The sequence below is a fragment of the Parambassis ranga genome, chromosome 21 (genome assembly GCF_900634625.1).
Source record: "Parambassis ranga chromosome 21, fParRan2.1, whole genome shotgun sequence".
Taxonomy (NCBI): domain Eukaryota; kingdom Metazoa; phylum Chordata; class Actinopteri; family Ambassidae; genus Parambassis; species Parambassis ranga.
In genome coordinates, this window is record NC_041041.1 from 8,670,923 (window position 1) to 8,683,813 (window position 12,891).

Sequence of the window (12,891 nt, forward strand, 5' to 3'; positions counted from 1 at the left end):
CATATTGGATCAGTGTGAGCATCTCTGATGCCTTACACATATTAAACACTAAAAATAAAAAGAAATAAATGCAGATAAAGGAGAAACTGTGTGCTGCTGGCTGCAGTCATGCTGGAAAAAAAATGGAGAAGATGTAGGTGGAGCAGGCTTTAGGTGGACAGGTGGTGTCAGATCTAATAATTAACCATTGTTTATTTCTAGTCACTGACAGTGTGTGTTGGGTACAGCAGCACCTGTGTTTAATTTGAAGCTTTGTGTTGAGGGAGGAAGGAGGTCACCGCCACCCGGGAAGGATGTGACGTAAAAGCACAGGGAGCTGCAGATCTTGTGAAGCTTTCAGCTGCTGATGCCAGTAACCCAGACGAGGCTAGGAGTGCAAATTCTGTCTCCTTAATTCTTGTCTATATCTGTCTCTCAGGGCCTGTGGTACAGCCCAGCCCCCCCACCACCATCCATGACAGGGCCCTGTGACGAAGGAACTGCATAAATTCCTTCAACCCCCAGCCCCCACCACCAACCCACCCACTTGCTTTCGCTGACCCCATCTCCACGCGGGTAAGCCAGAGAAAGCCTCAGTCCCTCAGCTGTCATCTAGGCTCACCCCTGGCACTCCACTACACCTTCTCTACGTCTGACTTCCCTTCTCGCCTTCCCCCTGTAGAAACTGTGCCCCAGTCCTTGCACCTGTGCTGCAGTCCAATCTGAGCTCCACTACAGAATCTTAATGGGTTCAGCAGGATGGTAGAATCGAACATTAATAAGATGTGATGGCAGGTCAGCCTATGAAAAGAGAGAGAAAAGGCAGATCAGGTTTATTTGGTGAGTTTAGTTGTGTGAATACCATACAGCAAGAAAACATTTTTTTCAAATATATCTTATTGATAATTTCTTGGTTTACTTTTTTAACTATGATAATAAATAATACAAGGGTCATGTCCCAGTTCCTATAAGCACATACGCAAGTTAGTTGTGTGTCATTTGCTCCCACAGTCTGAACAAACAGGTTTCTAAATATGTTTTAGTATACTGTTACTGGGTCTTTCAGTGTATCACATTAGTGGAGATATACAATCTTCTCCTGACTAAATGTGTAACCCTTCACTTATCCATCATCAGGGTCCAGCGCCTTTGAAACAGCCATACTGGAGATGTGAGGTCAGAACTTTAATGGGTGCAGAGCCCTTCAGTGACATCTGAAGGTCAAACTCAGCAACCTCCCTGAGTGACCGGCACTGCTGCCTATGATGGCAGAAAGAGAAGAAAAGATTGTTTTCGTTTAGTGATGGTTTATGCTGACTAGGAAATGACTTCCTAGAAAACATGTCATAGGAGAAAGATCCTGTCAGATTATTTGCACATATGCATACTTCTACTTTAGGTATATCTCTCTCTATCTTTTTGTTTGCCAGGTTACCTTTAGCATCTGATATACCATACAACACACATCTATGACAGGAGCACGAACAAAAAATATGCAGTTTACCACTGAGAAAACTCTGACGTGTCAAGATAACCACCAAGAAAAGAGAGAAAAAATCAAAAAGGACAAAATTTGGGACAACTGGGACAAAAGCAGTGTTTGATAAATTCAAACTAAGTAGTAATTGAATGATTGCTGTTTAAACAGAGATAAATCTGTGGCCAACATGGTAAAGAGTAGTAGCTGACACGTGTCAAAGCATCCCAACAAAATGTGCATTTAACTGGACAAATGCTGTAGGCATAATCTAGGATTTTTTGCCAAGTTAATTTTATGTTACTCTCTAAATCTTTCTGTCTTAACATCTTAGACTTTAGACTTTAGTAACCCTTGTTGAGACATCAAAGTTTGGACCAAAGTACTTACTTACTTATTTAGTCCCTTTATTACTTCTTTCTGCAATGAATGTGTGGCATAGTGGTATCTAGTATCTCTTTATAGCCTTTAGTGTTGGAGCAGGACGTAGCTGTAATGTCAGTAGATAAATAACTAAATAAATATTTAATTGTTCCGTAATGTTGTGATAAAAGTGTTAAGTGATAAAAGAAAAAGAGCTAAGTACTGGTGAAGCTTGTATTATTAGGAAGGCTGGCATTCTCATTCAGTGCTATAGGTGACAAGCTAAGCATGTCTTCTTCATAGCTCAGACAATACTGTTCTATAAATACCCTAGTTAGGGCCATCAATGGGAGCTGTCACAACTATTCTACGTGACCTGTGTTCCTTCTTTGGTCTCTGCTCTTCCAGCTGGCCAGCACATGCTAAAGAAGCAGTCTGCTGGCTCCTCTTTAGCTCTGCTAGCTGTGTATTTTTTCATTTACCCAACACATTAATGACACACAGCTAGATTATTTAGCTTCTCTCTCCTCACACAGCTGTGGAGGGATGGATTTTATTTTGAGCCTGATGGGAAATAGATCAGATGATCGCTGTGGGGATGTTTAAGCTTTAGCAACCAGAGAAGAGTAGAAGAAGTGACATTTAAACAATCCTCTATAAGTCCTCGACTGCACCTCATTTACATGAGAGTTCTGCAGAGGGACTCTCTTGGCTGCAATATGCTGCTTGGATGCTGCAGGCTAAAAGATGTCCCACACAGAAATAAAAAGTATGTTAATCAAATAGAACATAACCAGCCAAGTACATGTGAGAGGGAGAACTTTGTTTGCAGACTAGTATGCTTGGAGCGATCTGTTCTGTCACTTCCTTACCCTGAAGCTGTGCCCTTGGAGCGACAGGCGGGGCATTTCATAATATCACCCCCTCAGGTTTGCTTGAGGATAGTCGCTATTACCGCGTCCTCTCAGGATTGATGGTGGGATACGTGTCTGCTGCTCGGCTTTCATAGTAGTCTCTCAAGTTCGCAGTATTTCTAAGTTAGCTCTCTATTTGTGAACATCACTTATCTGCCGGGACTCATAGTTTTACTGTGAATTGGTGGAGTTAAGATTCTGTGAAGGAGAAGCTAATTTCAAGACCAAGCACCTGTCCCCACCACCTGCGTGAACCTTGATTAATGAAATGTGACGAAGCTGAGCTCAGGAGGAAGAATCAAGCGATGAGGGCAGTGTGGTGTAAGATTCCAGGGATAGCAGAAGTTCCCTGGTCAGTGACATTTTGCCTCTGCGGAGAGCCGGAGTGACGAGAGGGTTTCTATTAGCAGGGAGGGATATGACAGAGAGCACCGATGGACTTCCTTCGCCACGAAACACGCAGCAGAGGTCACTCAGTCAGCCATCTGTGATGACTAGAGAGTAGATTTTGGACTCTGGTTCCATCCACCCCCCACCCCCTACTTTTTAAACGGGGAGGGCTTCCTTCTCTGCTGTCCGTCCATGCCAAAAGGAATGAGGCTGTAACTGAGCCTGGGGGGACAGATGGCGCCTATTTATAGTCCCTACAGAGAGGTGTGAAGTTTCTTGGGATTTCTAAGAGCGGGGGCCATGGCTCCTTAAGGGGGCTGATCCAGCCTCTGTGGCCTGCACGCTCTCTGTCCCCCTCTCTCTCCCTCTCTCCCTCTCTCTCAAAAGCCCCTCACTGGCCACACAGGGATTAGATGGGGATAGGCTAAACAAAGCTACCCACTGCCCTTTTCTTTACAAGGGGACACTGCATCAGTACAGAGGATGGAAGTGAGATATCAAAAGCAGCAGCCTCCTTCTTCTTTCTCTCCAGCTTATGGCATGGTCTTCCTTTAACAATCCTACAGTTGCTGTCGCAGCAGGAGGACGGTCACACTCGCCCATCTAATGTCACCATGCCACCAAAAACAAAGAGCGGTGACGTGGGTGTGTGGATCCTCTTATAACCTGCAGTACACACTGCATGATCATGACAGCAGCCTGATAAAGAATCCACAAATCCATAGAACAATGTGTTTTCTCTTTGTTGCCGTGCAATTAATCCTTCTAAAATGAAGGTTTTTTTTAAACCTTCTTTGTTTTGCCACAGCATTAAATGGGTGAAATGAATATAAATAACGACAATGCCTCACAGAGCAGGGAAGCAAAGATTTCAGTTAATAATGTAGGTGTATTTATACAGCATGTCATTAGATAGAGGAAAAATGTGACACATCGTGTGTGTTGTTAATTAGCGGTCTGTTAATTTGTGGTCTGTTTGTTAGCTTAACTTGTTTAGCCAGCTTCAGCTGTTCATCAGCCGTTCACACAGGAGGCTGGACTTTGAGTACAGGTGGGCACTATTTCTGTACACAAGAATAAATAGTGCACCAAACTGGTTAAAAAGAAAAAAAAGGTGTGGGGGTGCAATGGTATAAATAACTCACAGGCTAATTTATTACATCTTTCTGTACTATTTCACTGATATTTGTGTTAAATATATTTGTATGAATGTTGAAATGGTCCTTTAGAGCTAGCACTGGATGTGGTGTAATATGTTTTTTAATACCACAGGTTAAAATGAGGTTTAAACCCTTAGAAATGTGAAACACGTCACTCCTCTTGTCAATATTTTGCATTGTGCAGATGTAATTGGTTTACATCAAGCACTATAAATCCAACTGTTACTACTTTATGAGCCATTCGGACCTATAAAGTCATCAGTCTTCAGCAGTGATCCGATTTATTTGCCCCACAAGATCAGACCTTTTAAATCTTAAACTATATTCTTCTGCTGATCAAAAGCAACAAACTGCACTTCATTCTTATTCTCCTGTATACTTTAATGTGCCTGTTTGTGTTTTATGTAAAGCACCTCCACCTGACACTTCACAAATGAACTTGTCTTGCCTTAATATACCTTTTATGCCTCACACCTCACTGAACAAACATCACCATGCATCCTTGAAACATACTGCTGTCACCTCAGGGCCAAGACTGCGCTCGGAAACCTGGCACAGAGAGGAGCGAGGGAGCCTGCCGGCCTATTTACGTCTTCTCTTAAGCTCGGTCACCATCTGAAACTCACACTTGAAACCTCAGACAATGTGGGATCCCTCAAAGCGAGGACAGATACTGGACCTCATTAGGCCGCACCCCAACCAATCAATGGAGGAATTCAGAAAGCAGCTAATGACGACCCTCCCTGTAATAAAGGGGCCATACAGTACATTGCACAGGCGTCTCATGTTCTCCCAACTCTCTCCAAGCACGTTTCCCATGTGTGTGACTTGGACAGCAGAAGAGGAAAACAACAAACTAACCACATTCAGTCCTTCTACAGTACAGGAAGGAAGCACATTTCTGGCAGAATTAATAGTCCATCTGCATTTTCCTGAGCACACAGATCTGCTGTGTGACCTTTTTCCTGAATAGTCCACCAGCAGCACCCCTTTTACATCCCTGAGAACCATCAGCTTCACTTAGGACTTCAGTGATTTGTTTTTGGAAGCTGGAAACTCTTGAGTGTTTGGATGGTTCTCGCATCTCTGGTTCAAAGTGGAAATTGCCAGAATAGCTCTGCCTCAAAAATTGTTTCCTAACATGTTGCATCCAATCAGCTTTTCCTCAGACCGAAGGGTCCTGTTATGCCAGCTTGGACTTGTTCCTGGGAGACCACCGTGTTATTTGTATCTGTTATGGCTATCTTATGCTCTCCTGTGTGGGGATGGTGACCAGCTTTACAGGATGGGGATCAACTTATAGGCGTTTTCTGCCATGCTTGATATCAGCAGCTCCACCATGTCTTTATGAACCTGAACCACCATGGGTGATAAGACCTTAAGACAGAATTACTCAAAACACAACAGTCAAACCATTAACCTAAACCTGTTTTGTCCTGTAGAGGCTCACAGTGGGACTCAGGATCCTGGCTGTAAATAGGCGAGAGGCTGAATACACTCCCTACAGGGCCTAAAGTCAAACATTTAAATAAATCCATCTGTAAATGCTCTCATACATCCAGGATATAGTCATTTCCAAGAGTTTAAATCGAGGCAACTGGACTCAAGGATTGTTTTTTGAAGACGTTTTGCCACTCCCCCAAGTGGCTTCTTCGGTTCTGAAAAAACTGAAGAACAGAACTGAAGAAGCCACTTGGGGGAGTGGCAAAACGTCTTCAAAAAACAATCCTTGAGTCCAGTTGCCTCGATTTAAACTCTTGGAAATTTAAATAAATATTCAGAGATAAACTACTCTCATACAAGAGCTGCAAAACCCCTTTCTTTCTGTCCAGGCCACCAACTTATCAATCACTCTTATGATGTAAAAAGTGCACTTTCTCCACCCTCTGTGTTATTGTTTATAGAAAATAACACTTAATATTGTGTGATAACAATAGAACAGAGTTGTTGCCTGGTTTAAGAGTTAAGTGGCTTCATGTTCAAGGTAAATAAAAATATTTACACATTTAATATGAAGCCTGTGTCATTCAGTGTCATTTTTTTATATGGAGAACTTCAAATTACTGCAGTTAATTACTGCACATGGAAGTGAGGCATCAGGAGGAGATTATAATGCGTACTCAGTTAATATTAGACTTACACAAGTGGGCCATCATAAGTGCAACTGTGGTCATGGCATCCTTTGGAATATTTATTTCAATCATTTTTTTTCCAGACAAATGACCAATTTTTATATTGTTTCATACATTTATTTATATATTTAAACATGAATACTAAAAGCTATTTATTTAATGTTTATTCCAACAGTGTCACTGAGAAAGCAAGCTAGTCTATATTTTATAATTTCTGGATTCATAAAGTATTTAGATGTAGTGGAAGTGAAGACTCTCGCCTCCTCTGTTACATAAACATCCATATCTGGTCATCATAAAGACTTCATTGTAGGGGTCATGTCAGCTGTAAAGCCGTCGCAGCTTCCACTACAGGCTGGCAGCTAGATGATACCGAGTGCCTCTCCAATGTTACTATAACTCATATATATAGAGCTGCACTGTCATCTGCGCATCAAGTGTGCCACTACAACAACACTGACTCAGACTGGGCACGGCCACTGGGTGTCAGCAGTGCTCCACAGATCCAGAGAGGAGAGGCACTGGCTCCACTCTGACAGAGTGAAGACACTCAACATGAGTGACACCTCACACAGATTAAACCACGTGGGAATCAGGATGTATTTGTTTTTATTGCATACATGGGGTATATGTGCGTACATAATACTCTTAAATGTATGTTAATCATTTTTATTGCAATCTAAATGTGTGCAAATTATAGTGACAAAGTCACCTATCAGCACAATGTATTGTTCCGAGTCCAATTTCTGGAGTGTGGACAGGTCCTAATACTCACACTCACTTTGTTCAGACTGCTGAACGCAGCAGAGTGGCAGTCAGACAGCCTTCTCCACAGAGGCCTGTGCTCTTGCAGTCATCAGCAAATACACAGGCCACTCTAATCCCACCACCACCCAGTCATGGCCAGTTTGCCCCCCCCCCCCCTCCCCACCCCACTTATTTTTACAGGCAATTGGTTTCAAAGGAAAGTGTGCTGTACAAAACGCACTCTACACAAGTTGTCCATAAGCAGCTACATTCACTCTCAGTAGATTTTTTTTTAAAGTGCTGAACTGCTGGCTGCTGAAAGATTCCTCAAAATAAAGACAAGCAGAATGAGATTACAAAAGTGTGGCTGAAGTTTTGGTTGGTCCTCTAACACACGATACATGTGTTAAAGTTATAGGGTTAACATAAAAGGCTACAATACACAACACAACTAACGATAGTTATTTATAATATTGGTCATGTGACTTTACAACCTGATTGGTGGGTATATTTGTCTATATTTAATCAATTAGTTTTATCTAACATCTAACATTTCTTTTGCTTATATGAGAGCAGATTTACTTATTTATTTATATAAAATAAAATTGCATTTAATAGTTTTTTTTTACAAACAAAAATAATAAAAAATTAAAATAATTTTAAAATAAAAATTAAATAAAAAAACACAATGTAATAAATTAAATACTCAAATTAAAAATAAGTTGGAGGCCAAAACACCAGAGGACTTGTTTGCTTATTGTATAGGCCTATACCTGTGTTCCCTTCTGCAACATGCCAGAGTCCTTTCAGCAGAAAGTTTTCCGCTCTGAGCTCTGTGCGCTTCCTGCCCTGCAGCCAATCCACATCAGCGTTTCAAGCGCCCACTTGAACCGTGTGTGTGGAGACACGAGGAGAGGTCCAGGACTTATCCACGCACCCATCACTCCGCTACCTTTTATTATTTTTATTCCATTGTTGTCACCAGTGACGGAGCTCCTTTAGGCCAACATGACCAAAATCCTGTTGGCTTACAGCGTGGGTAAATCTCTGAGGCAGGGGTGCGTGGTGGGCAGGAGGGTGGGAAACACGCCGGGCTGGCTCAGACTGCAAGCCGCAAAACTTTTCAGCGTGAAGGTAAGAGCGGCGTGTGTGTGTGTGTGAGGGTGAAAGTGTTGTTGTCAGTGGTAAATATATATGAGGCTAACTTTTTAAATACCTCTCTGGAAGTGCTGCCAAGTCAGCTGTGAACGCCACTTGCACCAAACCACGCTGAAAAGTCGTCAAAATATGCGTTTCTATTCCACATCCACAAACACAGAAACAAAATAAATAAAGCCCATTTTATAAACTGCAGAGAGTGTAAATTCCGCATATGACGTAATTATTTGAACATAAATAAATCACAGGTGTTACAGTTTAGCCCTGATGATCTCTTTATATGACAGGTTCTGTATAATGGACCGTTTGTATGTGATTAAATAAAATACACTGTCACTGCTCTGACGATTCATGATTGTGAAAATGTGTATTTCTTTAAATGGCCTGTTTTTATTGGAATACTGAGGGGCTAGGGTGATGACCTGTGTATCAGCTAAAAGCTCCAAAGATCCTGTTACCTGTTGACCTGTGTTTACATGATACTGCTGCTTGACCCGTGTGCATCATGTGTGTAAATCTCAGGCATTTGTTGCATCTGATGCTCTGATTGCAACACTCACGGGAAAACATGCGGGTTCCTCCAAGCAGTGGGCGGTTAACGTACCTCAATGAATTCATCACACTTTTAGCCTTCAGTATCTGAATGCACTGTGTGTGACACGCATGTGTCAGTATATGATTCCCCTGTTAAAGAAAATAAATGGTATACTGCTGGAGGTCACAGCGGGCCATGCCGACCTTTCCCTCTCGCACTCTAACAGTTTTGTCTATCTCAGCACTCACTCACAGCACAATTCACAGCAGGCCTGCAGTTTCAGCATGACGTCTCAAAGGCTGCCATCACTCCTAAACTTAAAATCAACATCACATCTGTGTCAAAGTTTTGCCTTTGGTCCTTCCACACCGGCTTTATATAAAAAAGAGAGAATACATTATCATTGGGTGGGATTTGACTTGACATCTGTGTGCTCTCTTTTCACCTCTCCAGGCTCAGACAGCCCACCTGGTCTTGGAGGATGGCACCAGGATGAAAGGGTTTTCCTTTGGGCATGATGCCTCTGTAGCCGGGGAGCTGGTCTTTAATACTGGCCTGGTGGGGTAAGAAGAGTTTTATTAGGTTTTAAGCAAAAACTGCTTAAATCCAGGACATTTTTTTTTAAGAAAGAAAATAATGTGCACATGTATTTAGATTCGATATAAAACTTTCTTTACTAGTTTTAGATTTAAAAAGAGCCTTTCAGCAGCCAGGCTTTTCCCCCATTCATGGACATAATGGTGGCTGACGCCACTCCAACAATGCACTTCAGCATCACCTCATCACTAAATCCCGGCTTGTCTCTCTGCTTTAGGTATCCTGAGGCCCTGACTGACCCCAGCTACCGAGGTCAGATCCTGACCCTGACTTATCCAATTGTTGGGAACTATGGGGTGCCAAACACCCAGGAGGTGGATGAGCTGGGCCTGAGAAAACATGTGGAGTCAGAGCGCATCCAGGTTAGAGATTCAGAGACTCTGTGGGTTCAAGGAGAAACCTCCTTCCTGTATATGTGTGTGTTTATGGCAGATACATGTTTTGTCATTGTCTCTGCTTGAACCTGATATATTGTTGAACAGAAATATTTATAATGTGTTATTTACAGTAACTCGACTGACTGCATCATTTATCTACAAAGAAAATTGTTGTTTTGGGGATGTTTTTCACGAGTTAATCGCTTTTATTTTAGCCTTTTTTGGCTAACATACTAACATTGTACTTTGATTCTTTAAGGTTTCTGGTCTTCTGGTCCAAGATTACAGTCATGAGTACAGCCACTGGAACTCTGTCAAGTCTCTGGGTGAATGGCTACAAGAAGAGAAGGTTTGGTTTGAAGTTCAATGGCAGGTGTAGTGTCAGAAGGATGAGCGGGACTCTTCTTTAAATGTGCATTTTACCTGCCTCTGAAGGTTCCTGCGCTGTTTGGAATAGACACCAGAATGCTGACAAAGATCATCAGAGACAAGGTGATTTGAACATAAATGTAAATCTTATGCATCTTTGACAAATCAATTGATTGATTTCTGACCTTCTGATATTTAGGGCACAGTTTTGGGGAAGATTGAATTTGATGGTCGGCCTGTTGAGATATCTGATCCCAACCAGAAAAACCTGGTGGCAGAGGTTTCAACCAAGGTAACAGCTGTAAGACACTTACTGTACATTTAAAACATCACATCAGACCACATGGTGTCACTGAGTGCTCCTTCTTTTTTTGCTGTGTCTCTCCACCCACCAGCAAATCAGAGTTTTTGGAAAAGGTAACCCGATCAAAGTGGTGGCTGTCGACTGCGGTGTTAAACATAACATCATCCGGCTGCTGGTTAAGGTGAGTACAGATGCAGGTGGAGCTGTGAGGATGCTTGTTTTTGTGACTGAGCCCTCAAATAATCTTTTTCTGCACAAATAAACAAGTCGAACACGCTGTTAAATGGTTTTTCTTTTTTAGCAATTTGACCTAGAAATTTTGAGATGTTTGGTTTAACAAGCTCCAGGAATTAAACGTGTTTATGTCACCGTGCGGAGCTCGCTGCAAGTTAATGACTTGTTGTTATCATGTTGATATTGGCTTGTAAGGGTAGAAGCTGGCAGACTAATGTGCTCATCTGTTGGTCAGAGCCAGGCTGTCTGCCTGTGTTACAAATAATTTAAATTCATAATATTTCTGTTCGTAATTCATGAATTTCCCCCTGGGGACCAATAAAGTATCTAACTGCTTTTGGTGCTATTGTTATGACATGTGGGTGCAGCGGGGTGCAGAGGTCCACTTGGTGCCGTGGGACCAGGACTTGACGAGTCTAGAGTACGATGGTTTGTTTATATCGAATGGACCGGGAGATCCATCTCTGGCCAAGAGCCTCATCCAAAATGTGCGAAAGGTAGGATGCTGGTTTGTTATTTGGAGCTTCAGATGTGATTCAGATATGAGATTTGACCACATTTTATAGTTTCATTGACCTGTGCCGTCATTATTAATGCAATTTGTTCTGTGAAGGTGCTGGAGAGCGATCACCCACAGCCGGTGTTTGGTATCTGTATGGGCAACCAGATCACTGCTCTGGCTGCAGGAGCGAAGTCGTACAAGCTTCCGATGGGCAACAGGTGAATTCTTTAATAGATGAGTATACACAATATTCACAAGGATTTAAATCTCTGCTGACAACAATACTGCTAGTGATGATGTGAAAATGCCACCATGTGTGAAAATATATGTATGTCTCTCATCCCCTAGAGGCCAGAACCAGCCGGTGCTGAATGTGATGACAGGCCAGGCCTTCATTACGGCGCAGAACCACGGTTATGGCATAGACAGCGCGTCCTTGCCCCCAGGGTGGAGCCCGCTTTTCATCAATGCCAATGACGGCACCAACGAGGTGGAGATCACTCAGCATGAATGTTCAGGCAGTTTTGTCTCACAGAATAACTGTAGTCACATTAATAATGTGCTGTACAAAACAGCACATTGTCTCTGAATTATTACCAATGTCTTTTCTGCTTCCTTCTACCAACTGTGCATAATTTCCAGGGCATCATGCACAACACTAAGCCTGTGTTCACAGCCCAGTTCCACCCGGAGGCTAAAGGTGGTCCCACTGACACAGAGGTAATTAAAAGACTTTGATGGTGCTGCATAAAGTACCTGAATACTTTACTGCAGCTAATTATAAAGGGGGTATGCAACTTAGGTAAAAGTTAATACCTTCCACTTAAAGGGTACTTGTGTAAAAGCAATGATAAAAAGTCGAAAAAGCAGAGGGAATAACAAAAATTACAGATAAATAAGTATGTAAATAAACAGATTTAATTAGCTACCTTGAGTTTCTGGATGCTCACAGAAATGTTGAGTTTTACTCGATGCAGACCTTCAACAAGAAGATAATGATGCTATTTGTGCAGCATTGTGTCCTAAAAAAACATCAGTATCTGTTACTGCATTATGAAATATAATTCTTATTGTATTGTATAATGGCCGCTAATAGTGTCTGTCTCTTTCTCTGCAATGAAGCACTGATGAGTCTGTGCTAGTTTTCTGCCCCAAATGGCAGACATGGACATGTCGTCTCATATAAAAGCAGCAATTACGACTATAATTGTTTAAAGAGAAAAGTCTATTATTTGACTTTTCCAAGCAGCTGAGCTTTACCTTTGAGAAAGCTAATGAGATCTGTTTGTACTTTAAAGGCAAGGAGAAATGATACAAAAAGTATATAATAATGCCACGTATGGACATATAGGAGCTTGTCTGCATGGTAAATATTTGTATTTCCAGGTGTAAACAGTCAAATTTAAAAATAAATAAAGTTTTGAATCTGTGAGTTCAGGCAGAACAGGGTAAAACGGGGTTAAAAGTAACACCTTGCTGATGCTCTAGTCAAACTGTGGTTCTATATTTTTGTTTCTACAGTTCCTTTTTGACGCCTTCATGTCGCTCATCAAGAAAGGAAAGGGTGCCAGCATAGTGTCGGTGATGCCCACAAAACCCATCATCCCTCCCAGAGCACAGGTACAGTATGCTGTGTTGGTTTAGCAGCTTTAC

At 42.0% G+C, this 12,891-nt stretch overlaps 1 protein-coding gene across 1 annotated transcript in view; it reads left to right on the forward strand.

The window, feature by feature from the left end:
- Nucleotides 1-8,057: 8,057 nt before the first annotated feature.
- cps1 (carbamoyl-phosphate synthase 1, mitochondrial) overlaps nt 8,058-12,891 on the forward strand; it is a 39,490-nt gene continuing 34,656 nt past the window's right edge. Inside the window, exons 1-12 of the mRNA XM_028393174.1 lie at nt 8,058-8,296; nt 9,309-9,418; nt 9,670-9,814; nt 10,089-10,178; nt 10,265-10,321; nt 10,398-10,490; nt 10,594-10,683; nt 11,105-11,233; nt 11,350-11,456; nt 11,587-11,728; nt 11,881-11,958; nt 12,760-12,858. Of these exons, the coding sequence (XP_028248975.1) occupies nt 8,171-8,296; nt 9,309-9,418; nt 9,670-9,814; nt 10,089-10,178; nt 10,265-10,321; nt 10,398-10,490; nt 10,594-10,683; nt 11,105-11,233; nt 11,350-11,456; nt 11,587-11,728; nt 11,881-11,958; nt 12,760-12,858 (1,266 nt within the window). The 5' untranslated portion in view covers nt 8,058-8,170. The remainder of the gene's footprint in view (nt 8,297-9,308; nt 9,419-9,669; nt 9,815-10,088; nt 10,179-10,264; nt 10,322-10,397; nt 10,491-10,593; nt 10,684-11,104; nt 11,234-11,349; nt 11,457-11,586; nt 11,729-11,880; nt 11,959-12,759; nt 12,859-12,891) is intronic.